At 42.9% G+C, this 25948-nt stretch overlaps 3 protein-coding genes across 7 annotated transcripts in view; 1 reads left to right on the top strand and 2 right to left on the bottom strand.

The window, feature by feature from the left end:
• The window catches only part of GLIS1 (GLIS family zinc finger 1), a 191462-nt gene extending 181797 nt beyond the window's left edge, over nucleotides 1-9665 (bottom strand). Inside the window, exons 1-3 of one of the 4 annotated variants that reach the window (XM_027699016.1) lie at nucleotides 9566-9615; nucleotides 8417-8506; nucleotides 4417-4523 (exon numbers count right to left, since the gene is read on the bottom strand). The gene's annotated coding sequence lies outside the window, so the exon portion shown is untranslated. Of the gene's footprint in view, nucleotides 1-78; nucleotides 149-4416; nucleotides 4524-8416; nucleotides 8507-9565 lie in introns of those variants that run through there. The other 3 variants (XM_027699012.1, XM_027699014.1, XM_027699015.1) reach the window with 3 other exon arrangements.
• On the top strand, nucleotides 8-10718 carry LOC113975220. 2 transcript variants are annotated; one of them, XM_027699022.1, is made up of 5 exons: nucleotides 8-1139; nucleotides 4426-4559; nucleotides 5891-5936; nucleotides 7235-7492; nucleotides 7562-10718. In XM_027699022.1, the coding sequence occupies exons 1-5, from the start codon at nucleotides 1124-1126 to the stop codon at nucleotides 7603-7605; spliced, it is 498 nt and encodes a 165-aa protein (XP_027554823.1). In that variant the 5' UTR covers nucleotides 8-1123; the 3' UTR covers nucleotides 7606-10718. The 2 variants fall into 2 exon arrangements, with proteins under 2 accessions (XP_027554823.1, XP_027554822.1); XM_027699021.1 differs by having other exon boundaries at nucleotides 5783-5936.
• On the bottom strand, nucleotides 10581-25937 carry NDC1 (NDC1 transmembrane nucleoporin). The gene is given in 19 exon segments (XM_027699009.1): nucleotides 10581-10841; nucleotides 11670-11830; nucleotides 12726-12826; nucleotides 13562-13625; nucleotides 13927-13977; nucleotides 14210-14328; nucleotides 14458-14712; nucleotides 15645-15800; nucleotides 16639-16720; nucleotides 17704-17796; nucleotides 19513-19645; nucleotides 20289-20340; nucleotides 21788-21896; nucleotides 23211-23349; nucleotides 23841-24015; nucleotides 24361-24462; nucleotides 25364-25484; nucleotides 25723-25782; nucleotides 25785-25937. Coding segments are annotated over 19 exon segments (2190 nt in total). The 3' UTR covers nucleotides 10581-10777.
• Between the last annotated feature and the right edge of the window lie 11 nt (nucleotides 25938-25948).

The following is a 25948-nucleotide window of genomic DNA, read 5'->3' as shown; positions in this document are numbered from 1 at the left end:
GGGCTCAGCCCGCACCCCGCAGCCCTCAGCCCCGCAGCCCGCCCGCCTCAGCCCCCGCCCGCTCTCTCTCTCACGCACACCGGCCGGACGGTGAAGACCCGGCGCGCTCGGACCCCGGCGGCGGCTCGTCTGTGAGGGACGGGGCGGCCGGCGCCGCGCGTCGGCTTCGCTCCCTCTCTAGGCAACACCGCCGGGCTGCTCGGAGCCGCTCCCGGGAAGGCGAGCGCGGCCGGAGGGGCGGGGAGGGGGTCCGGCACACGGGCGGGCTGTGCGGAGGCCGGTGCCTTTCAGCTGAGGCATCCGAACAGCGGCCGCCCCGGCAACGGCGGACGCTGCGGCGGCAGGGCGGGTTCGCCACCGCCGGGCTCGCCGCGGCCCCCGGGTCACCGGCCCCGCAGGGAGGGAGGGGGAGAGCCCGGGCGGGCGCGGTGACAGCCGCGCCCCCGCGCTCCTACCTGGGAGGGGCCGCCCGGGGGGACGCGCTGCCCGCCGGGTTCCGCCGCCGCGCCGGGCGCATGGGCTCAGCCCCGCTCCCCCGCCGCAGGGCCGGCTGCCAGAGCGCAGGCGGCCCGGGCCATTACCCTGGCGCGGCGGCGGGGCCAGCTGGGGCGGGCAGGGGGAGGGCTGTGCCGCCGGGGCCGCCCCTCGGGGCTTTGACAGCGGGGTCCGCCCGCGGGCCCAGCCCGGCCGCCCCTCACGGAGCAGGGCAGGGGGTGCGAGGGCACACCGTGCTTGGCGCGGGCGGTGGCAGAGAGTGAGCGCTCCCTGCGCACCGGGCCCCGCACCTTCCCAGTGCCCGCCCCGGCGGGGAGAGCTCCCTGTGCTCGTACACTTGCCTCCCGAGAGGTCCGTGATTTCCCTTCCCGCTGCCCTGCTGCCATAGGCCTGGTCCCTTCCTCTCTGCCCGCGGGTGTGGGGTTGCTGACCCCAGATACTCTGCTCACGGGTCCGGCGGTCCCGGCCCCGGGCACACAACCGCGTGGGCACCACCAGCCTCCCCGCCGCGGAGCCGCCGGCAGCGCCTTATAAACAACTCGTGTGCGAAAGCCACAGCCGCTGCAGCGTGTCATGGAGAAGCAGCGGGAGAGAGCAAAGCCTTGCCAAGGGACTGGGCCCGGGAAGCATGAGATGGGTCAGAGGTGGGTACAACCTGGCCAAGACATCTCCCTGATGACGCAGTTCCAGGTGCACTCAGTGCTTCTGTAAAAAGTGGCCATGCATCACTCACTTCCTGCCCTACAGGTGCAGGAGCTGGTCCATGCCAGCAGAGACAATTAAACTAGCTCAGAGCAAGCACCACAGCACAGTGACATTTGCGCTGGCTCCTCCTGGGCCAGCTCGGGTCTGGAAGCAATCTAGTTGGGTTTATTAGCTTGGGCCTGGTTCCAAGCAAATGCAGGCTGAGCCACGATGTGCAGCTTTGCACCAGCGAGCTTTACCAGCCCACACTTTTCTGGCTCGGGGGTGTCTGCACCCTGCTGCCCTCCATGCTGCTGTCAGCACAGGTGCAGCACAGCAGGTCTGTAACACACCAGGACAGCTCAAGGATAGCAGTGACTCGGAGTCAGCCCTGATTTATATGGGTGTAAATCAGACAGACGGCTGGCTGGAAATCCTGCTTGTTCACAGCAAACCTAAAGGAGAGGCTTGGGAGATTTAGCACAAGGAGGAGGGACAGCTACTGAACTGGCGTCTTGCTACACCCCTCCTGAGGAGCATCCCGCAGTGAGACAAAAGATCTTCATCTTCTTGTAGCACAGATGCTGCACAGAATGCCTTACTCACAGTATTATCCAGACCCTTAATAACATCTTTCACCCTGCAGAGTACAGGAACGGTCAGGACAGGAAGGCATGACTTTTTCTTGGCAAACGCTATGAGTGTTGTGGATTTAGTGGGAGGGAAGCAACTCTCCATAAAAGACACAAGATCTTGAGATGGAACAAGCAGTTCTGGGAGCACCAGTACTAATGACTCTCATTTGCAATACCTCTCCTCATTCCTGCCCAGTGTGGATGCCCTGAGGTCTACCAAAGGAGCTTGTCAGCCTTTTTCTTCAACAGTGGCAGTAATAGGGTCTTTTTTTTCTACAAGGTCATATCTTAAACTGTTAATAGCTCTCTGTCAAATGTGGTTAAAAATGGGTAAATCCCCTCAGAATATCTCAGTGAGAATAAGAAGCTGCAAAAAGGGAGAAATCTTCACCTTAAGTCTATAGAAAACTAAATATCAAGTAGGTGGCACAAATACTGAATTTGAATGTTTTTATAGATCCCCAAGATATCACCAGTGTAAAAATTTTCAGTGTATATTGTCACTCTGCGTGGTTGTACTCTACAGCCATGTCTCAGTGCTCTGCTAACCTACATCCCCCATTCCCCAGTCCCATCTGTCCCTGGGGCTATCAGGACCGAGCTGTTCTTTCTCTTCAATTTGGAAATGCCAAAGGCACCTGGCAGCGCTACCAGAAGCAGTAATTATTTAAGACACAAAAACACTGTGGCAACAGTCTAAACCTCAGTTGATGTGAAGAGGCAGTAAAATTTACTAAAGGAAATATTATTCCAGAACACAGCGTAACCAAGGTAATCCTGCTGCTTCCAGTGCAGGAAGAAAATAGTGTTGAGATGGATCTTGGACACGGGCTCATCTTGTTCAAATTATTACAGCTATATTGATACACACTGCCCAAATATCTGAACTGGAGGGGTTTTCCTAGAAAACAGGTAGTTTTGAATATATTGGGTACCTTCCTAGAGGGATTTTCTTTTGTAGTTAGGGATCTTCCCACAGCAGGCAGGAAAGAGGACAGCTCGTTAACCCACATCACTCTGCATTTTCTACCTGAGGCTGTCTGAACCACTGCTTATTTCTTTTTTTCACCATTACCAATATCCAGAATATTCCGCAAAATACCGGCAGGTGCCGCCACTGGCTCAGCAATCGCCCAGGGCTGGGCTGCTCCGCGGGCAGGAACGGGCACGGAGCCTCCTCAGTGTTTTGGGCACCCTCTAAAAGCCAGGAAGGCTTTGGACTGAAGCACATCAGAGTTCCAATCTCCAACAGCATATAGGGTGAAGGCCCCTCACAGCGAGATGAATTTCCCCGTGGCAGGTCATCTCCCAGAGATGGAGACCTCATGGCTCAGGCTGCAGGTACCCACATTGCTCCCATAGGAAATGAGGCCCCACGGATTCTCACCACCGTTTCCTCAGGTTCGAGTGAGGCATTTGGCAGCTGCCCCTGTCTTTGCTGGGACTGTGCACCTGGGGATGCCCATCCCTGGGTCTGAGCAAGAGAAACTGGTGGTGGATGGAAATCTTCCTCCAGACCTGGATGTGTCTGATAGAGACTTGACTCCTACAGCTGTTCCAAAGCAGTGATTTGGCTCCTCTGGCAAATCCACAGAGGTGGAAGGAACAAGTGCTGGAAGAAGCAAGTGCTTCTTGAATAACTGTACTAGTGGAAGAGTTAAGCAGTCCCCTTTCTCTTCCTGCTGAATCAGAAGACACTTCATATGTTTTGGTTCTGGAACAAAGGCCAAGCAAGTGCAATCATGGCTGCGAAGACTGTTTTATGCCCTGGGTCACCATGACTTTGCTGAATGCACGAGCTGTACAGCAAACACTGATTCACCCAATGTTGTCACTACATCCATGAAATAAATAGATGGGTGTCTCCTCTCTTTGTGTCCTTGTGAAAACCAGTCATTGGCCTCTCTCTCCAAGACAGCAATACTCTCCCTTTAGGAGAATGAGGGAAAGATTTCCCCGTATTAGCCTTCTTATTCAACATTCCTGGTTGTCACAGTTAGCCCAGTTTTCTCTTTCCTTTGTTAGTGAAGTCACCATCACCAAAGCAGACCTTCCAGCTGAGGCAGACAGACCATCTTCAGTCCCTGAAGCTAGTCCCTGGGACTTGCTTCATTTCAAATCAATTATCAAAGGTGAGGTTGCAATTTGGTATAAAGAACATCCAGAAGAATGCAACTGCTTGCCTGAACATCCTCTGACTAGGTCACAAGGGTAGGACACCCACTTGATAAGTAACCAGAGACTTGCCCATCTGCCCATTCACCCCTAGTTGGTGACCAAAAGAAAGAGAAAACGGGTAGTAGACTAAGGTGAGCTCAGGCTGGGGTGAAATTGTACCGGTAAGGAGAACAAGTTTACAAAAGTTTCATGCATCAGTTTTTCCCTGATGACACCAACCATGATCAGGTCAGTGCCACACCAGTGTTCACAGGGTCTACAGGTGCTTTTGCAGACAGGCAGCCTCTTGGCTCTGTGTTCACAGCTGCACAGGCAGAGGCACAGCTGTCCCGCCTGGAGAGCTGAACACACAGGAGGGGGGAAAGAACATTGCATGAAGGGGACTCCAGTTCACCAAATCCAGCCTTCCCAGTGTGCTCTTTACCTTTGCCAGGAACCCATGGCTGTAACTGGCTGCTGCACTGTGTGTCGTCACAAACCGGATCTTCGAGAAACTTGGAGCAGCTGAAACCTCCAGTTCCCCCAGCAGTTCTGTGGGAGGAGAGGAATGAAGCAGAACGGATACAGGTAAGGTGAGCTGTGCAGAGCAAACAAGCAGAAGTGAAGTGTTAATCTCTAATTCATATATTGAAATCTTCTACTCTAGCAGGCAACAAAATGAAATTTTAAAGAGACACAATTGAAATTGTAAGAACTTTGTGTAACTGCTGCAGTGCAGACAGAGGTGGGAGGTGTTACCATAAGTATTCTCTTAATATAGGGCAAAACAGGCTCTTTGGTAGGAGAATAACAAACTTTCTTATAAATAATCTGGTCACAAACTAGCTGTCAATTCACACAAAACATTTTTTTACAAAGGCATGCCAAGTCCAGACTTGTTTTTGTTTTAATTTACTGCACTACAGATAGTAAAAGAGAAGCAACCAAACAAAAACTGAGCCAAAGGGATTGTGTCTATGAGTATGCCCGTTTCTTAGATATTGCCCATATCCCTTTAAGGCAGCACAAAGCCCTTTTTTATAGTGGTTTGAAAATGACCTCCTAAATTGAGGCAGCAGGGTCAAACTGACCACACATTATCTAGCAACGTACTTAACTATTGCCTCATAACTTACAGATTTGTTTATGGCTCTTATAGTTAGAAAAAAGAAATTCCTCAGATCACTCTGACTTATCTTTTATAAACAAGCCTCTTTTCAATGGTATATTTTGGGAAAACCATACAGTAATCTTGAATCCCCCTTTGTCTTGCAGAGACTGCAAAAAATGACCAGCATCTCCCAAAGCCACTGTAACACTACAGATCCCTCCTGCCTCCCCAGTTAACTGACAGATCATTCTAGTCAACTTTGAGGAAAATACATCTAGAAAAGGGTCCAAACAGCCTCCATTCAGGATGTGGTTGTTACACCTGCAGTTACCCTCCTCAGACATTCATCTCTACTGTTTCTCTGCATCAATCTATAAATAAATCCCTTCTCACACCATGTCTACAGAACACAGGTAGTAAAATAAACTTCAGTCATAAAAAGGCAGATAAACAACCCCTCCCCAAAACAGCACAACTGAGGCAAGTTCAGTTTGTAAAATCTAATCCTTGGCACTGGGACATGCCAGGACTAGAATTGCTGGTACAAACTCATCTCATGCCTACTCTAAATGAGTTACAGAACTGGTGCTATAACATGGCCCCCAGTTTTTTTGCCTGGGGCTCCATATATTCAATGCACTGGAGACAGTGATTGCTGAATGAGCAGCTAGCCACTCTTCTTTCTGTTTTCTCTTCATTGGCACAGTGTCTGGGCCACACATGGAATGTATTTACTGCACATCAGCCAAGCCCTGCACAGAATACAGTTCATTTACTCCAGGGCATTTTTTGGTGTCCATCACTGCAGCAGCCTACTGATTTTGGATACAAATGTTTTGTTATCATCGCTGGAGGTGAGAGAGGGTGGGGTTAGGCTAAGCTTCAATTTACAACAGAGGCCCAGAAGCCAAAATCTTCAGTTTGAGTGCTAAACTTGTGACAAAGACTAACTGCTTCCCTTACCCCTCACTCCATTTAGCTTTTCCCATCCTTGTCTGTGGTAAAACTCGTTTCCGGTTCCATCAAACTCAACCTTCGGTGTTCCAAACAGAGCATGCGGAATCTGGGAGACTTGCAAAGTAGCCACCTGTGAAGAGCTCAAGTGTGGCACAGGATCTCTGTGCAAGGCACAGAAAGGACAAACCAATTTACCTGGCAGTGTTCAGTTTGCACTAACCACAAGAGTGGACTTTCTCTTCCTGCAACACTCTGTGGTTGCTGACAAAGCCTTCTCAGAACTGACTGCCAACATCTGCAAAGACAACAGCCCGTCACTACCCAGGTTTGAGCTGCAGCCCTGTGCTCAACCCAAAACTTTGTACCACCACTGACAAGGTTCACAGCCCAGTGCTTCCCCAGACCTGCTCTGAGCAGTGACCTCTGCCCGTGAATAGACAGGGAACCCAGTGGTTTACAAAGCTGCTGCCCCATCTTCCTGGTCCTCAAAGCTTGCCCTGGAGACAGGCACCCAGCCTGTCTCTTGAGCTGAAACTTCTAACGTTAGTAAGCCTAAAACTGGAACTTGCTGAGCTGAGAGGAGAATGATGCTTACACATAACTCTCAGCAATCTTTGATTCACAGAAAGCTATACAATCCCGCTCCCAATACCTTCAAAATTTCCTCCAGGGCTCTTGTTATACCTTTTCAGACAAGATGCAGTTAAATACAACAGCCCACCCCAGCCCTGTGTTTTAGTAGTCAGATTTAAAGTTGAGTTATTCAAGAAGTGAAAGGCAAAGCCTGGAATTTTTTGTGCATTTTGGGCAGGAGTGGGAGAGGAACCTACAGTACACTCAGCACCAGTTCTTTGATGGTTGCATGAGTACATACATGTGCTTAGGCCATAGTTTTCTCTGAAATTCTGACTGTAGGAACTGACTCTTTAGGGGGATAAAAAATAGAAAAAGAAAAAAAGAGGGAACTCTTGTACCACACCACCACCTATTCAAAGAATCAGCTAGAGGATCCAGCAGGCTAACCAGGGAACTATTCCTACTTGAATTTGTGTTTTGTTCTCATGGCAGGCTCCAGAATACCATGTTCATCTGTCTCCTGCATGACTAGTTCTATTGTAGTCCCGAGATTTTTGCAAGGACAGGAAGGTGAGGTCTTCTCTAGATTACTTTTTGTTTTCTGAAATCAGCAGGTGTTGTTCTTTCTCAGACACAGGGACCTGCACCATTTGTTTATACAACAGGTTTGTCCAAAGCCAATCTGCCCGATGCAAATCTCCACCAGTCTGCAGCAAGGGAAAGCAACATTCTAATGTGAGAACATCCCCTTACAACACCAGAGCCTGGCAAACCACATTCCAGCTTTGTCTACAGCACCCAAATGCATTTGATCCACACAGCAAATACATGAACACCATACTGGTGATGGAAAATATCAAAGACCACAGGGTAGAAGGTATGTGGGTATTGAGGAGTGTCCGGGATGATTCCACACAGACCTTTGTTTTTTATTGCATCTTTGTAGGTGGTGATGAGAGAAGTGGGAGCATGGCTGCCATGGGCAGGTGAAGCCCTGCAGCTGCAATACACCTGCTTGTACAGGGAAAGCACTGCAAGCTGCCACCATTCATACCCTGGGGAAAGGGGACAGCACTGCACATGGCAAGAAGCTTCTCCACAGCCAAGGGTGCTCCTGGAGCCACCTCATATGCAGTCACGTACACCCAACCCCTCAGAGCATCAGGCGCTCCCCCCAGGCAGAGCTCCCATCCCAGAGGTGGCCACTGGCAGGAGCTGGGGAGGTCTGGCATGCACATAGCCCTCAGGCTGCACCACTTGCCTGTGACTGAACAGATACCAGAAAATTCATCATCAAGAGGCTGGTACTTCCACGGCTGCAGCTGGATGCCCTCAGAGCCGTAGGTCTGTGGCAGGTGGGAAGATGGCTGCTCCAGGCCCGAGGACACCGAGCGCAGCACACACAATGCAGCCTCTGTTCACAGCAAAAGCAACAGAATCGAAACCACTTCATTTCAAGGGGGCATTCAGGCCCGGAGCCACCACTGGCACAGGGACAGGTCTCCAAAGTGGCAGAATGCTCCAATTGAGGGAGCGAGTCCGGCCTGGCTCCTGTGGATACAGCAGCGTGCACCAGCTCCAAGGATCAGGGCATTTGTCCACCCACAGGCTGAATTCCAAAGCTCTATCTCAGAAAACTAAGCAGGATATAAGTTTTTTTTTTCAGACATAACACTGCTTAAGAGCTAAAGCCTTTATTTAATTACTCCATTGTAGCAGGAACAGAGGTCTGAACCATCAACCTTGTACCTCTCCATAGCTGCAGTGGAAATAATTTTAGGTACTCTTGAATGCAGCTGACCTGTGGGAGAGGCAGGTTGTTCACAAGGTTGCCAGAATGCTGTTTCACTTGTGCATGCAGCAAGCAATCCAGCAACAAGGTGCAGTTCAGCTTTGAGATGATTAAACAGATGAGAAACATTATCAGGCTTGAGGGATTCAGTTTAACAGCAGTTCCATAGAAACCAGCAGTAAAAAGGCTGTATTTTTTTCCTCATTACCCAGAATGCAGAACTGAACTCAAGAGACTCTTCCCTTACCTCACAGAGGCTTCACAGGCTGATTCTTTGTATATTAAGACAGAAGTATACAAAAGGATTTGAAACACCAGCAGTTTGCCAGGGGATTATAATTATTCCCAAAACCAAAACTAGAATGTTATCCCTGTTTGTGTTGTGTGAGCCAGTTACTGTGTATTCAGAGGGCACCACCTAACTTTATATTCCCGTACACTTAACAGTAGCTCATGCTGATGAATTGAAAGATGCACTTTTAAGTAAAGGCTTAAAAAAAAAAAAGACTTCAGCTCTTTAAGAATTGGAGCTTTTAAAGAAACCACAAAGCAATCAGCTTTTGAAAGCTCTTCTGCCATTCAGAGAATGCCATGAATCACACACACATTAGCAGATGTCATGTGCAAATCTCTGTTGCAACACGAGGAGGACAGACCTCAACCACTTTGGCATCAAAAAAGTCATCTCCATTTTAAGCCTGCTGCTGACAACTCTTAACACTGTTAATTACACCTTGCAGCTTATAGTTGTGGGAGTGCTGCAGAAGATACCACAGCAATAATATTGAACCTGTTTAAAAGTCTGATAAAATTTCATGGAAACTTTCAGCTGCAGTATTTGAGTCAACAGTTACACCTGAGGTATCAGCTAAAGCACCATTGAACTCCAGGTGCACATTGCAATGCCAGAAAATAAGCAAATTAAATTATTTAATAAGTCAGGCAGGCAAAAGGCTTTGAAATAATAATCAAACCTGTGATAGAAGTTGAGCTTGTCAAAGCTTTAAGAGACTTTGTGCTTAACCTTTAAACATAGTGGAAGGCTATCCATCACCTTGTGTGTTTGCTGTGAGCCATCTCAATGCAAAAAGAACAATACAGTTCTCATTTCCACTATCAAACCTAACACCTGCAGTGTCTGCAGTACAAGAAAATTACCTGTCTCTACTGAAGAAAGCAATATGCAGGTCTCATTGGAGATTTGGGGTTTTCTCTTTTACCCTAAAGGGTTATTACTACACAGCCACTCACTATGAGCTGATCATTTTATCACATCATCATAACTGACACCAGGGCCATCTTCAGGTCTTGGGTCCTCTATAAAAAAAAACACCACCACAACAAAACCCATAAGACTAACAGCACTGAAGAGAATGGAAAGAAAATTATACTATTGTTTCCCCTTATCACATTAAATTCATTTGCAAGACCATTTAGCTTACTGTTCTCACCTTCATACTCCACATACACATTTTCTAGTGTAGCTATCACTGGAACTGGAGTCTGTTTAAAAACCAAGTAGTTAATTTTCAAATTATTTGGGACAGGTTTTCAGATAAAAAGCTTTTAAAAATGCTTTAAAAAAGTAATATTTTTCACCAGAATCTACCAGTAATATATGCTATTTTAAAAAATTTGGATATGCTGCAAACATCCTTCCTATCCCCTGAACAGAAAGCTGTTGATCTAAACTTTAATTCACAGTATCGTTGCTTGGGAGTTTTACTAAATGCAGTAATGTTTCCTGTATGTTTCAGCATAGATCAGAACTTAAGTTTCCTAGGTCACCTTAAAGATAAAATCTTTAAGTTTTCAAGCAGTATTTGTGTGTTAAGAATGCCTTTCTGCACACTGTTCTACTCTGAAGGGGTATTTCCAGCTTACAGAAGAGCAGCATGTTTTATTCCTGGGCACATCTGTTTCCTACTCTTAAACTACACACTTGATCTGCACTAAAAGTGTTATCAACTAAATTTATGAAGCACTTAAGCACACTAAGTATCTATGTAAATCTCTGCTCAGCCCTTTAACAGAAAAGGGTAGGGAAAGAACACAGTGTGAAAAATAATGAAAGATCTGAGTGTCAAAGTAACTCTGGTAATCTCAAATGTCACAGCCTTACCTAAAAGAAGAACTGGCACTTTCTCATTTGTGACATTAAAAGAAGGCAAGATGAATTTTACAAGTTTTATTATACAAAAGATGATCCAAACCCCTAAGAGCTCTTCTACACTTCTAAAAGTTTTGTTCTGCAACTTGTACTTCCATATGCTTTTCCAAAAAGCCAAAATAAAAAGACTCATTAGTCTCACTTTCTTCTTAGCAAGAGTCTTGGAAAAACCCAACCGTAGCTGCATCAAAATCTGTTATTTATTCTTTGTATTCCAAGAATTGCTGAAGTCTTTTCTTATGTTCTGTAGACACTTGCACTGCACTGAAAACAAAAGCAGAACATTTTACATTAAGTGTAATACACCACAAAAATAGTCTCATGCCAAAATTGAGTATACATTGAAATCAATTACACTGAAGCTAAATTTCAGAAAACCCAGCTGTATGAAAAACCTATGTTCCAAGACAAAGCAATGTATTAACCCTTAAAACTGTCAATTCTCATCCTACTACTAAAAGACACTTGTCCCAGGAAACCTTGTCCATTTACTTACCTTTAAATACACAGAGCAACTGATTAACTTGCAAGGATGACTTAGGTGAGAATCTCTTAAAATGATCTCTCCTGTATATCGAGCACTTCCAAACTGAGGGACGTTTCATGCCCACAGGGAGATGGGCAGATGCTGCAGGAAATTTCAGTCCCACATATTCAGAGGTCAAGTATGAAAGTCTGGCTGCTGTGACAGTAGCTGAGAAAGAGCCTTTGGGTGACCAGGCAGCAAGGGAATTCCATTTGGACCCTTCATAGGATTCTCTCCCTACAGAACAATTGTCTCTACTTGATTTATTTTCTTTTCAGCAGCTCAGATTTATTAAATGAGTGGTATTCATGAACTGCTTCTAAAGAGTTCATGAAAAGTCACTAAGAAAAATTACCCAGAAATCTATGAATAATAAATTTCTAAGCGGGACCATATATCTACACAAGAACTTTTTAAGGTTCCACAAATCAAAAAAGTACTAAAATACCACGTTAAAATAATGACCTTAAGAGATTTTTTTTCCCCAAACTTCCTTTCTCACAGGTTCTACAATAACATTAATTAAACTAAATTTAACAAGCAAGCAATCATGAGGAATTTCTTACTTTAAGTGTTCTCCAAAGACAGTAGTTATCCTGTACAGTGCTGTCTTCAGAGATGCTCTAAGTGCAAACCGTAGTGTTTTGTAGGATGTGTCCACCAGACTCCCTGAGACCCGGGGGGGCTTGCTAGAAACATGTGGCAGTTTGAAATGTCTGTCTACAACCTGATTGAGAAAAACATAAATGAAAAAACAGGTCATCTGTTCAATTATTTCATAATGTAGCCATTTGACACGTTTGTGTCAAATAGAGCAAAAAAAGTGCACATTTGGAAATTCCACCAAGACACACAAGAATGTTTTGGAGATTGATTGTTTCCCAGCCATCAACAGGAACACAGAACCAAGATTCTCTGTTACTAGTCTTAACTGCCAAGCACAGCACATGCTGCAGTAGAAACACAATTCTGTCCTATATTATGACTTGTTTCTTTTAGAAACAAGGGTATTGGCTTTTTTTTTCCCCCTTGTGCCTGTTCTTGGAATAGATGACTTGCACTGAAAAACTTTAATAACCTCCAAATTCTTTCCAAGAATGTCCATTAGGGCAGTGTAAAATGATTATGTCAATAGGACATGCATAGCCTTGGAGATAAATCTGGATTTTTAAAAATACACATTGAACAAACATCAGTGACTTGAGGGTAATGTCTTAGTATTTTGAAAGAGAACATCATACAGATCTTATCTCCTGTGATTTGCAATGTCTCCAAGTGCTCCATGTTGCACGAGGAATTGTGTACAGCCAAATACAGTCCTAACTCTGCATAAAATATAGTAGTATAATTGCTGCATCCCTGAAATAAGCACACAGTACCATTTTTTATTTTGAAACATTCCATGCTTTCTCCTTCTACATTTTAAAAAACAAACAAGGTTTTTATTCAGCTGTTTCATAGTGCACACAGTGACAACCAGCTGTTTTGTTCAGATTAACTGCAAAAGAGCTGTTTCAGTGGCAACAACTTGAATGTTATGACTACTCAGCAAGGTCATAATGTAAAATTAACAAGACTCCTCCTAAACTTGTCCTGCAGTAAGGAAAAGTTAACAGTTTTACCTCCTGAAGAGTCAGTAAAGTATTCAGGATAGCTGGCAGTGTAGTTTGGACAACTCCAAACTGGTCTTCAGTGAAGGAGGCTGCTACCAAGTGAGACAGACCTTTAAAAAAACCCAAACAACAAAGACTTTTGCTCTAATTAATACTTCAAAGGTTGAGAATTCAGTAACAAAGATCATGGCATTGCCTGAAGAATCTGTGAGTGTGGTAGAGCTCTTCAGGACTTGCTGCAGCCAGCTGACAGTTACCTCAGCTTTGGCTCAAGGACTAAATCGGTCACTGGTTTTACAAGTGTATTATAGCTTGAGGTTGATAAAGCAAGAGAGATTATATATTAAATAAATTTTTAAAAACACATTGGCTCCCTTTTTCCACAAGAAACAAGAAAATCCCAAAGTGCAACCACATACTGTCATTGTTCTGATTCTCTGCAGATCATCTTTTTCTGTTTATTTGCTAAGTTACGACCTGAGTGCCTCCCTCAATTCCCTGATTAACAGAGAAACACTCAGAGCCTTTAGTCAGAAAAGCTGCTGTAAAAAGAAGTCATAAATCTATTGGTGGGAAAATGTAAAAAGTAATACATGGCTTCACATCAGGGAGAAGCAAAAGAAATAAGTTTAGGGATCTCTACAGAACATAAAGTAAGAGATCTCAGATGGGATCTCAAAACTAACAAGTGAATTAGACTTTAGCCTAATGGTGTCTGGTGTCTGAAATGCAGTTGGGATTTTGTCAAAAGTGTTTCAAAGACTTTTATTGTTATATTTATAAAGCACAGAGGCCCAGAAAGTTTTCCATGAATCAACAGAGTGGATCACCTGGAAACTGCTTACCTTCCAAAGCCCAGATATGCATTTGGGCATCAGAGAAGACAGCCTGGATGGAGGCTTCTGGGTGCTGAGAAGAAACCAAAATGTTGTGAGTGCACTTTATAAATAATAACACCAAACCTGCAGGTTTCACTAAGGTATTACACATTCCATAGGGTCCTGTCCTTCCCCTCAGAACAGACAGGTATGGGATAATCCTGCTATGAAACTCACAGTAAGTACAAAGTTGTACTTTGGAAAACCTTAGATGAAAATACAGGTTTTAGAATCCTTACTCTATGACAAGGTACAAAAGGCCACAGCAGAGCCCATGTGGTCCTGCATTTCTAGTCCCTGCTGCTCAGTCCCAAACACAGGATCACCCTTACCTTACTGAAGAAATACATTATCAGTGCCCGTCTGGACAAGAAGTTTTTTATCTGAAAAGAAACAAAAGATTAAACTTATGATCTGTATTTATGTAAGGTATGCACAGTTGGCCCTCCTCAATCCTACCAGCTTCACACAGTATAGAGGCATTGAGGGGTAGGGGGAGGGAAGGATCTGTGTTATGTAAGCTAAGCGGAGAAGGAAGTATTCATTCCATAAAATGGGAAATTCTTCCAAAGAATACTCAAGGTGCACCCCGTATATACTGCAGTTTTACTCTACCTGTTCTTGCTTGTTCTGAAGCCATGTGTAAATAAATTTGGGCTGTACTGCCTCGCTGCCAGCTTTTGCAGCAGAGAGCACTGGGAAGGACTCATGGTGGGAACCATTCATTTGATGATCTACAAGAAAAAAAATACAGTATCTTCAGAAAAACTGGTTGCTGTCACTTTAGTCCTCACAATACAGCTCTCCATTGACATGGCTACTACACTTATGGCTATAAGACAGTGCTGTGGAAAAATCTCTACCTGAAACTGATGTCCACAGCTTTGGTCCCCTTCTCATAACAAGGGGACTTTGGAGCGGTCCATGCCAAGAGGAATTTAGATCCATAACTCCCTTCTTGCAATTTACAGCAGGTGAGCTGAAGGGTGAACCAATGTCAGACCCAGGAGATGTCTTCAGAGGCATTAGGGACGGTTTAACCAGTGGAGACATGGTGGCTCTGAGAACAATGTTAGACCTCTGTGACTGGAAAGACACGTCTTCTGTCCCAACAGCTCCTAATGACAAAGAACACACTGCATGGAGACAACAGGCTGGCACAGATGAAATAAGAGACAGGTTTGTTATCTCACTGCTATTTCAACAACTTCTGTATCATCAGAGCTTTTATTATAGGATATTGTTACCACTGTGGTCTTGCAAAGAAGTACATCAGCATAAGCATGGAGTGTTTTCCAAGTTCAACAGTTTGAGAACAGCAAGTAATGAGAAGGATCCTTGTGAATTTATTTTTCTCCTTTTGCTAGCCACCATTACTACACCCTGATATAGATCCACATAAAGTGGGCTATTAGGGTTAAGTACTAGAGAAAAGGCTACATATAGAAGAGTGACAAGTCTTTGGCAAGTATGGTATGTAAAAAAAGGCATGTCTGTCTCAAAATCCAAGGAATAGCAGCATCAGAAGAAATTCACCTCTGACATACCAACAGTCCCTGCTGTTCCCAGAGCACTGCCTGCTAAGGGATTTCATTACCTGGCAGCCTTGTGCTAACACAGCTCTGCTGCCAGGAATGATGGCCAAGTCTGGCAGGTAAAACATCCAAAATGCTTGGAGGCTGCACACAGCTCAGGAGTCAGACTAGGCTTTTCTTATTCTACGGTGATATTAGTGAATCACACAAACATAAAAAAACCCTAATTTTACCATCTTAAACTAATCATAAGAGCAGTTATGCAAATTAAAAAGCATCTCTTGGCAAGTTTGTAAACAAACTGAGTAAACATATTTTTTCCAAGCTTTCTAGTTATTTTGAGGTTATCTCAACAAGAATACCTAAAATGAAATTGGGGGAGAATCTTTTTTGCTTGCATTTATTTCCAGAAATTCCTGTGACTCATTTTCCTCGTAGAGCTTAACTAAAACTAATGTACCCATGTATCTATCTGTACTTTCATGCTTTACAAACCTTCATGAGCATTTCCTCACCTGGAGTCTGTGGAGGTACTTTCAGCTCCCCCACTGGCTGCTTTGCTCTCCCGTTTGCTGCTGCAGCTTCCTGCTGTGCGATCAGCCTCTGGGTCAGATCACTCAGAAGACTCAAACACTCCCTTGATATTGCAGTCCAGTTGTGTGGGTGCCCACCTGACATATGCACACAAAAAGGAATGTTTAGCCCAGCTGCTCCTCTTGTATCTGTTCTGACAGTGCCCATGTGCTCTCAGCAGGAGCTTCACAGTGACAGTACTACTCCATTTGTAAAACGCCACAGGGCATTTCCACTGTGACAGCTTGTTTGTACTGAGAGGAAGATGAAAACATGGACAGATTCCATCCTCCTATCAATGGATAACTCTAAAAAGACTTCAGTGGAACCTGCTAAGCAAGCAGGAAACAGGCAGTTCAGCCCATCTGACCTGAAATCACTGAACAGTTAAAATGAACAAAGTAATATCAATGGGGATGGCAAACAGGTCTGAAGCAGTACAAACACTAGAATTCCTGATAAGGTGTTACAAAAAGTTCCTGAAGGCTTCTAAACAGTTTTAATTGACCTTCTCTGCCATATCTTTGAATATAGCAAAGGGCCTGTGTACTAATTGAAATTACAGCCAGTGTTTGCTGTCATGGCTCCAGGGGTGACTCACTATTTGTGCCTGATTTCCCCTCACTCACACCTCAACATTCAGCTTTCATACACATCTGCTGGAATATCCAATCTGGACTATTTGACTGGTGGTGTGAAGACGGCCCTGCTTTCAATATCCTAAACCTGTATATCCTCATGGCTGTCATTTAAATCAGACACCACAATTGTTTGAGTTTAGTAGATGAAACAATACGAATATAGATAATTAAGTGTTCTTTTGGAAAAGGCACCACAAGGGATGAGGCCTCACAAAATTGCATAACTTATAAAAGCATTTGACTAACAATTTTTGAAAAAGGAAAAGAATCAACACGAAATAGTTTTTGTAATTACCTGGTTGACTAAGGCTAAAGACTTCCTGTCGTCGAACAGGGGAGTACTGGGAAAGTAACATCAAGTCTTGTAAGGCTAAAAACTAACAACAGAGGAAAATGTTTTAGTGCATGCAAAGTCCAGTGTATTTCCTTAAAAAAGTATGGAGTTATCCATACAAAATCAATCCCTACCAAAGAATGAGTTCACACAGACTAAAACCAGCCATGAAACAGAAAAAGAAGGGAGGCAAATCCCTAGAACCACTCTGGATGTGGCTGCCGAGTTGGTAAGAGCTTCAGAGAACTTTACTGATATGTCAATTCTTTGGAATTCAAGTAGATCTAACACTATTTTTTATCTCAGCAGCTCAGGTAGAAGGAGCCCAAGACACAAAAAAGTCTAAGGAAATAACTGTTTTTGCAAACCAGAGCTCACCTACAGCTTTAGGGTCAGTGCCTTAACGGGACCAACCTAACATTCTTTTTCATGTGATAATTAACGTGCACCATATGCAAGACCCTATCATAAATTAGACATTTTTAGTAACATCTGAGATTATAAATTGTGCTGTACTCAACTCTTCTCCACACATCCTCTGATAATGCAGCTAAGCTTAAAAAGGCATTCCAACCTATTGTATCTCCAGCCTTACCAGAAATCTGTACTATCGGTAAATGTGGATTTTGCGTGTGCAGGAGAATAATCTTATCTTTATTTACATAATACTTCTTATATGAGGCCTTCCATTTCCAAGTATTATAATCAGTAAGTCCTATTAATGATTACCATAGACCAAAATTCCTTTTCTTTACTCACTGTACACACCAATACACTTCTGTTGCAAACAGATCTTTCCCTCTAACTAAATGAATCCTTACAGTAACAGCATGGTGAGCACCAGCAGATGTCACTACTAAACAAATTTTCACCATTAAGTGTAACAGCCTTTGTGAATGTTCTGGGGCAGCTTTTGAAGGAACTGGCACCTCAGTTAACAGAACTGGTACCAGGAGGATGTGACTGAGTGCTCTGACAAACATCTCAGCACACAGCCAACAGGGAAGATGGTGGGAGCTCAATTACCTTTATAAGGAGGGGAGGATTGCTGTTTAAGATTTTTGGCAGGCACTGGTCTGTCTCCTCAGCAAATGTTGGCTGGACAGGAAAATGATGAGTCTAAATATAAATATCAGAAGTTATGTCATACAGAGGAAAACACAAGAAAACCTTATGAAAAACCCACCTGAGCTGTTACTTGTCAGGTGAATGATGAGCTACAAAAGCACATAATCCACTGCTTCAACTCACTGTAAACTGACCTGGAACTTCTAACATGTAATAAAAAGACTTTACTCCTTATGTTTAAAATTGAAAAATCTCAGAAAAAATTCAGATATTTTTATCTTAAAATACCTTCCATGTACCCATAGAATACATAGCTAGGTGCATCATATCATTATGAAAGAAATTCCTCCAACCACATACCTGTGAAAAACTAGTGATACCATCTTCCAAAACAAGACTGAAACCTGAACTGTAAAGTCTGTCTTGACCTGGGTAACCACTCTGGTGAAGAACTAAGAGCTCTTTTACCAAATAAGAAAAGATTTTTAAAATTTTTCTTTTGCACTGTTCCACTGATAAGCTAAAAAATTCTTATTTTTATCATCATAATTTTCATGTCCTGTGTTTTAATAGAATTCCTGTGGCTATAACATTTAAAATGTGAATAGCAGTGCTTGAATTGTATCAAACATCACAAGTTTTTAACTCTATTTAACATGGTTCACTTTGGGCACAGATTAACTGTTAGTTTTATGTTACTGCACTCATCTTACACACCCATAGCTTTATTCTCCTCTGTTTCCAACTGCAAAATTTAAATTTGAGGTAGCAATTGCTTTCAAAGTGTTAATAAATGGACTTTAAGTAGACTAAATTTCTTTCATTACTTCGGTTAACATTATGCAAATACTTACAAACAACTCTGGAATTTTTTTAGCTCATTAAAAAAATAAAATCGTGTGAATAAACAAATGTTTTGTTCAACAGTCAAAAGGGCAAGGTCCATTTTATACCTTCCCAGATGGATATTTTTGTCTTCCACAGTTCTATAAGCAATAGAACAATTACAGACAGCGACAGTGTTCACTGGTGCTTCCATTATTATCCTTTGAAACACTTCAGAGCTGTTCTTATGCTTAGACCTTTTTAAAGCTAACATCCCAACAGCACTGTATACCATTTTCCTCCATGAGTGCTTTGCACTAATACATTGATGCAGGACTTAAACCTCACTTTTTTCCCCCTATTTATCTGCAGTCTAGTCAAGCTTTCACTGAAAAAAAAGTTGGACTTTTTTTCCTCTGTATTCTTACAAAGAAATATCTGTATTTGTAAACAAAGATCAGTCAAATCTTTGTTGGCAAGACTTTTCCTTTCTCCTCCCCCCCTTCAATCGGGGTCTCATATATTTAAATGGTCTTTTTTTAGCCCTTTTAATTTGTAACTTTATGGTTGAATGAAAAAGCACAAATGTCTTAATTCCCACGGTTTCTTGAAGTCTATTTTAATATGCAGACCTAATTAGATTAACATGTTTCTGCTCTGGAGAACTCTGTACTTTGAGGGTTTGCTTAAATTTGAGCTTTCTAGAGCTCAGCTTGTGGGAAACAGTTTATTGTTTTCTTAGCTTGTCTTGCTCTAAGGAGAAAGGGAAAGTCAGTTAATGCCCAGGCCTGTCTTGACTGTTGGGTTATCAGTTACTGTCTGCAGTGCATGCTGTGAAAATTCAACTCACAATAAATTATTTCCTAGTAAAACTGCTTTTGAAAGAAAGTATTGTCTGTGCAACACCAATGTTCTACCTTTAGCACTGTCACAAGTACTAACCTCTGTAGCATAGATTTTGAAGAGCAGCCATGCAATGTACCAGGTCATCAGAAGAAACACACCACTCAACCAGGTATGGTAAAACAAGGAGAGATCCAATAAGCCACTCAGAGTGTCAAGAGGATGCAATTTACTGGAGACAAAACCAAGAAGATACAAGTATTTTAGTAGTTTTATTTTGGAAGATGTTTGCAGTAAGCTGTTACAGCAGCAACAACAACTACAGGAATAAAGTTGTATTTTTTCTTTTTGCAAAAACAATTTCTTAAATATGTTTGAGATACCAGTTCTTTGATTTTTCAGTAACTGATGAAATAAAGTTCAGACAAATTAATGAAATTAAGGAAAAGAAATATGAAATAAGTAATAATGATTACAGTTTTAGTCAATTAAGGTGTTAAGACTCCAGTTTCCCTATTTTAAAACAAACAAGAGCCATATAAAAATAAAGATGCCCCACCAAAAAAACACCACAGAAAAGCAGGTACAACACATACAAGCAATTCGGAGAGATTAGCCTTTCTAATACTTTAGAGACTTATAGAGATGGAATAAACAGAGGATTTCTTAATTACTATCTTAATGACAAGATGGTTCCCACAAAGGGTTTTTGGTTCCTTTTGGATCCACTTCAGAAGCACCCAACGCTCCCCATGTTTTGTGTGGGAAGGCAAGGAACCAAGTCCTGCTACCAAGAGGCAGCTGCTAAGCTGCACCTCCTCAGCAAAGGGAGCTGTCAGCAGCATTCCAAGCTTCCAGCACAATGTCCTACCTACCTGTCTATATGAAGATCCATTGTGGTACATATCCATACCTTTGGGATATAACCTACGGAATCAAAAAGAAACACTGAAACAAATGTGACACTGCAGCACACACACACAACAGGCCAAAAAGAAGACAAAAACAGAATTAAGGCAGAGACAAGAGACTGGTCTTGTAACACACGTGGACAAGGAAACAATCTGCCTTTGGGGTTTTTGGTTTTTTTCAAGAAATAGAAACAAGAGAATGAAAAAAAGGCTTCAGGCCAGCAACTATACACAGAGATGTAGACCTTCTCTTTTATTGCCAGCTTCTCAGCACTGAGTTAATTGTGTTTTCTCACTCACAAAAGAGAGTTAATAGTAGTTTAATACTAATTTTCACTACAGCTCCGGCAGCAGCAAAGTGCTTTTAAAGACTTAATGGAAACTGACATAGAACCACCATACTTCTAATTTATCTCCTGATGTAAATAAAGTGGAAATAATTCTTGCATATTTTGACATTGTTTAGGGGGATAATTACAACCATAACATAAAGAATTCCTTATTTTTAGAAGTCCGATGCAAACATCTTTATCAGCAGAGATTTTTTTTAAAGACAAAATGCCATTTTCATGTGGGAGGGAGCCATACTGCCTTTGTCTCCCCAGCTCCCTCCAAAAAATATATAGGGCACTTGAGAATAAAGCCAAAGTGCTATTTCTTACCTAAAAAATTAGGGAAAACATAGCAACATTACATGTGGTGAAGTCATGCCCACTGCTGGTGTGTCAGGTTCAGCTCTGTGACACTACACTTCCAATGCCAAGCAATGAAGGGAGCAGTCCCAAGGCATGGAGATGTTTATTAATCTATATATATTTCCGGATATTTAAAGAAAAAAGGGAATATAAATTACAGACAAAACCTTTTTTTCAATTGCACTGTTTTCAGATTTATAACCTCTTTGCACAAATCAGGACAGGTATGTACAGAGTGGCCCAAGGCATCAGGTTTTGATGTAAATTGTAAACCACCAGCTGATCAGAATTTGGTTGCTCCATTTACAAGCAATTACAGGTTATTTCACTGCTGCCTACAATGAGATTTCCTGCACAGAAGAGATCACCAGAGACAGTAACACAGTGATCAAACAGACTTCAGGGTAGAAACGTATTATTCCCCACTCCCTTTTCCCTAGAACACTGTCACCTTCTTATCATGTATCAGCCAGACAATAAATTCTTATAGAAGGTGTTCATCTCTTTGGAAAGAGACATTTCTCTTATGCTAAACAGACTTCTGTGGGGCTCTAAGAACTGCCATCCTACAAATATTGCTGCACAAACCCTGTGCCTTTTCCTCCTGTCTTACAGAGGTGTTAGATCTCTCTGTTTAAACAAGTCTAAGTGTCTTCAGCAAGTTACCTGAAAGGCTGCAAAATAGCATAACAGGCCTGACTGATTAAAGTTTTCCAAATACAGGAATAAAAAGAAAAAAAAAAGAGAGAGAACTTCAGGAACACATACCAAAAAAGTAATATGCAACAAAGAAGTTTCTAACAAAATATAATGATTCCACACAACTGTGTTTGATCAGGAGAGGCAAAGATCTTCTGAAACGTAGATACTTGTATTGCTAAAAACAAACAAGTAAAAGTTTAGTATTGAAGTCTAGATGAGTTAAAAAATTAGTTTAAGGCAATTCCAGACTATTTATTCTCCCAATCTTTCCTGCATCTCTAGTTCTCATCCTTTTTCGTACTTGTAGCAGTAGAAAATGGAGGATGGAGTAAATTGACTCTATACACAAGGGAAGACACTATAAACTCTAATGCAAAATAAAGGAAAAAAACCCGAAGAATACATATTTCATCTACTAGATTTCATTTAGATTCTAAATGTTCAATTAAATTATAGGGGAAATTTAGACAAACATGAGTTTCAGAGTCAGTAATCCTCCAAGGAGAGAAACCAACCTAACACTGATGCAAATAAATTATATTTCTTTCCAAATGACTAAAGCAACCCAGCTGACAAACAAAACCTTGAAAATGAAACCATGCAAATTAAACCAAAGTTATTTCATTCTTTCCTTGGCTAAGTTACATTAAAAAAAAAAGGAGAATTAACAATATTCAAATAATAGATTTTTTAAAAATACTACATCTGCAGCATTGCCAAAATGATGTCTGGTTTGCTGATAAACTCAATGCTCAGCATAATGCAGAATAAATGTTTTTCACTAATACAAGCAACCTTGTTTAAAGACACCTCTTGCCAAGTTGGCTGGACTGTGTAAATCTGCAAATGAGGCAAAGTTAATGGCTGCTGTGAGGCTACAGCAACAGAATAAGTATTTTTTAAGATGATGTTTCACAATGGTACAGGTTGCTTCTGCGGGACTGTCCCCTCTAAAGGAATTGATGGAATTTCAGTTTCCATAGCACTACAAACATGGAACAGCTTTAGATATTGAGCTTTAAGCAAGATTAAATATGCTATTTAGACTTGAACTGAGTTGGTACCCAGTTACAACTGATAATATGCCTTTCTTTATTTTTAAAGTCTCAAGAGTCTCAGCTTTTAGGTGACCCTTGTTATCAGTTCAAGGAGTTGATATCCAGTTGCCTCCAGTTGGTATCCAGTGTACGTTGTCTCTTTCCTGTAGTTCACCTGCCACCTTAGCCAGCTTTTAACATGCATCAGATGAGTCGAAGTCTAAATATTCCAGTCACAGCATCCCAATTTTTGTGTTCATTTGAAGGGAGCTGAGCAGGAAGGAGGAAGATGAGCACTGCTGGCATTTAAAGCTGAGTGCACACTTCATCTGTCAGTGAGAGCCTGCCCACAGACCACTCCTACTGCCACAGATATACAAACTATCCAGGCTTTTTTCTGATCACTGTTTTACTTAGACATGTCCTTTGACAAAAATGTTTAAACCTCTTACCTGTATGATTGGAAATGGCAAATAATTCATATTGTTGATAAGATAGAAAAGGCTATAACTGTATCCCAAGAAAGTTCCAGAAAGTAGAAAGAAGAGGTGATACTCATTTAGGCACATCTGAGGAGTAGCATCATCTAGGCTACAACAGAAAACTGAGAATTAATTCTGAGTTCAAAACAAATAAACTCATTCAAGCCTTAGGAAGTTCAAATGAGAAGTCTGATTTTGCTTTCCTAATCAGTACATGTGATGGTATCTCAGTAAGTTTTTCCTAAAGCAGGAATCCCACCACCTGTTTTTGTATTTTATGCATTTAGGATGCTTCCAGTATTTATGAAGTATGTCCCGTTAACCATAAGACCAAGACCTAATTCAAGTGACAACCAATTTGTCACCATTCAACTTTCCACTAAGAATCCTGGCAATTTAGTTTTTCTGGTCCAGTTATTTCTCTATGCACTGTAACACTTAAAAAAGGTGGTATTTTCTGTCCTTTAATAAAGAAAATCAACATAGAATTACTTATTTTTGAGAGTACCCAAATTCTAGAGATTTTTTGAAAGAAATTATCAGTAAATATATTTTATAATAAAAATTCTTTGTTTATCTTTAACACACACACACAGTTACCTTTCTGAAGGCGTGCAGGACACAGCAAGAAACTTGAACCTGCCTTTTGTCATAACTGTAGCACACCAAGCCACCAGCATTCCCATTACAGCATGAACAAAAGAATGGATGACTTGCTGAGGGTGAATAATTTTTCCTATCAGTGCTAATCGAGAGCATGGTATCGATGGCACAACTGTAAATAAAGCAGAAAACGAATTTTCACTTCTTACTAATAAAACCTTTCATTTAAAAAAAATGAAAAAACCACCATTGTCACCAAAGAACTTTTCACAGTTGGGATCAGTCACTAAATTATAAAGAAATCAATGAGATGGTTCAGCTAAGTGTCTCAGCCATGAGGTAAATGGGAATTTGGGATGATTTACTCAAAAATAAGCTTTGCATATTCTCTATATTAGTTTAAAAGGAAATCTAATCCACCAACATTAAATACATTGAATGTAAGCCCAAATGTCTTTAAATGGTCATCCTATTTAATTAGAGTATAAAAGACAGTTCTGCAGTTTACACAACCCACCTGCATAAAATTCAACATTGAAGATGCTGATTACAATTAGCACCACAGACATGAGGAGGATACAAAAGATGACGTAGGAAGTATACAAATCATTGAAAGAATCTAAAAAAATAGAAAACATTATAGTTCAGGGGATTGCAGTAATGCAGCAGTGGCACATTAAGTAAATCAGCAATAATCCAGTGAGAGCTTAAAGGGGAGTAATGGTCAATGGACTCCCTAATCCCACTAGATCTGCACAGATGCACATTTCTGCATAAAACCACATTTAAACTTCACAGAAAATATTTTACACCCTTGTAAGTGGTTTTCTCAGAACTGAACACTCAGAGTTTTGTTTAAAAAAAAAAGCTTTCTAAGTGAATTAAACTATGGCTCATATAAAGCAGATTCCCTTCATTCAATAAAAGTTGCAGCCATCCAGCAATGCTAAAAAGGGAAGAAATTCCTTACAGATTGAAAATACAAAACCCCAAAAGCAGCAAAGGGGGAAAGAAATCAAGTCTCTCTGCCTGGAGCAGCTCAGTGATCACAGGTCTCAAGCTCCCAGCTAAACATCTCTCAATTTTTGGTGTGTGTACTCAAGTGAAAGTTATTCTCATCATGGGGAATGGCTGCCTCAGGAATTTCACTTGTGATTCCATGTACCACAGAGGAAACTGAAGCTCTTTATGGAAACAGCAGCTCCACAGAGTGGAAGGGGAAGTGTGTCTGACTACTCGGAACAGACAAATAAGCCACTTACCCCAGGTTTCTTTCTGTGAGGGACGTGAACTTGCAACACTTATTCGTGCCTAGGGAGGACTATGGGCGGTGTGGTTTTAAGCAACACAGAAACACTTCAAAGTTTAAAGACCATTCAGGACACAAAGCGCAAGTGTAACACGGTATGACTGTCAGCTCCCGTTATCTGGGACCGAGCCCAAGACAACACAGAGTGGAGACAAAGACACAAACACAAATACGCGAGTGTAAAATCAGGAAAACACGGACGGGCACGTACTCGAGATCCAGCGCACCGGGTGGAGCAGGTCGAGGCCGCTGAGGACGATGAAGGCCGCTGTGCACACAGGCAGAAGCACCACGGACCAGGTGACAGCGGCGGCCACTCGCCAGCCCAGCACCTGCGGGGAGACAGCGTGAGGGGAGCGGGGGGACGGGGGGTCCAGGACCCGGCAGCCCAGCGCCTGAGGGGAGCGCAGCGTGAGGGGACCGAAGGAGACGGGCACCTCCCGCCAACCCAGCGCCTGAGGGAAGACAGCTATAAGGGGGGACCGGGGCTAGCCGCCACCCGCCAGCCCAGCGCCTGAAAGGAGCGCAGCGTGAGGGGAGCGGTCCCAGAGCACTGCCCTTGTCCCCGACCTGCCGCAGCAGCGCCCGCTGCCCGCCCGCCGCCGACTCCATGGCCCGGCCCGGCCCCGCCGCCCGTTCAAAGCCGCCGCCCAACGGCCCCACGTGCCGGGCCCGCGACACTTCCGCCGCGCGCCCTCGCGCGGGCAGCGGCCAATGGGAGGGCGCGCCCGCCCCGTCACGTCCGATGGATGGACTACAAGTCCCGGCGTGCCCCGTGCGGCCATGGCGGTCTGAG

Source organism: Neopelma chrysocephalum, unplaced genomic scaffold (assembly GCF_003984885.1).
Source record: "Neopelma chrysocephalum unplaced genomic scaffold, ASM398488v2 Primary Assembly neopelma1_135, whole genome shotgun sequence".
Classification (NCBI taxonomy): Eukaryota; Metazoa; Chordata; class Aves; order Passeriformes; family Pipridae; genus Neopelma; species Neopelma chrysocephalum.
Note: the sequence above shows the minus strand (reverse complement) of the source record. Positions and strands in the feature narration are given on the sequence as shown.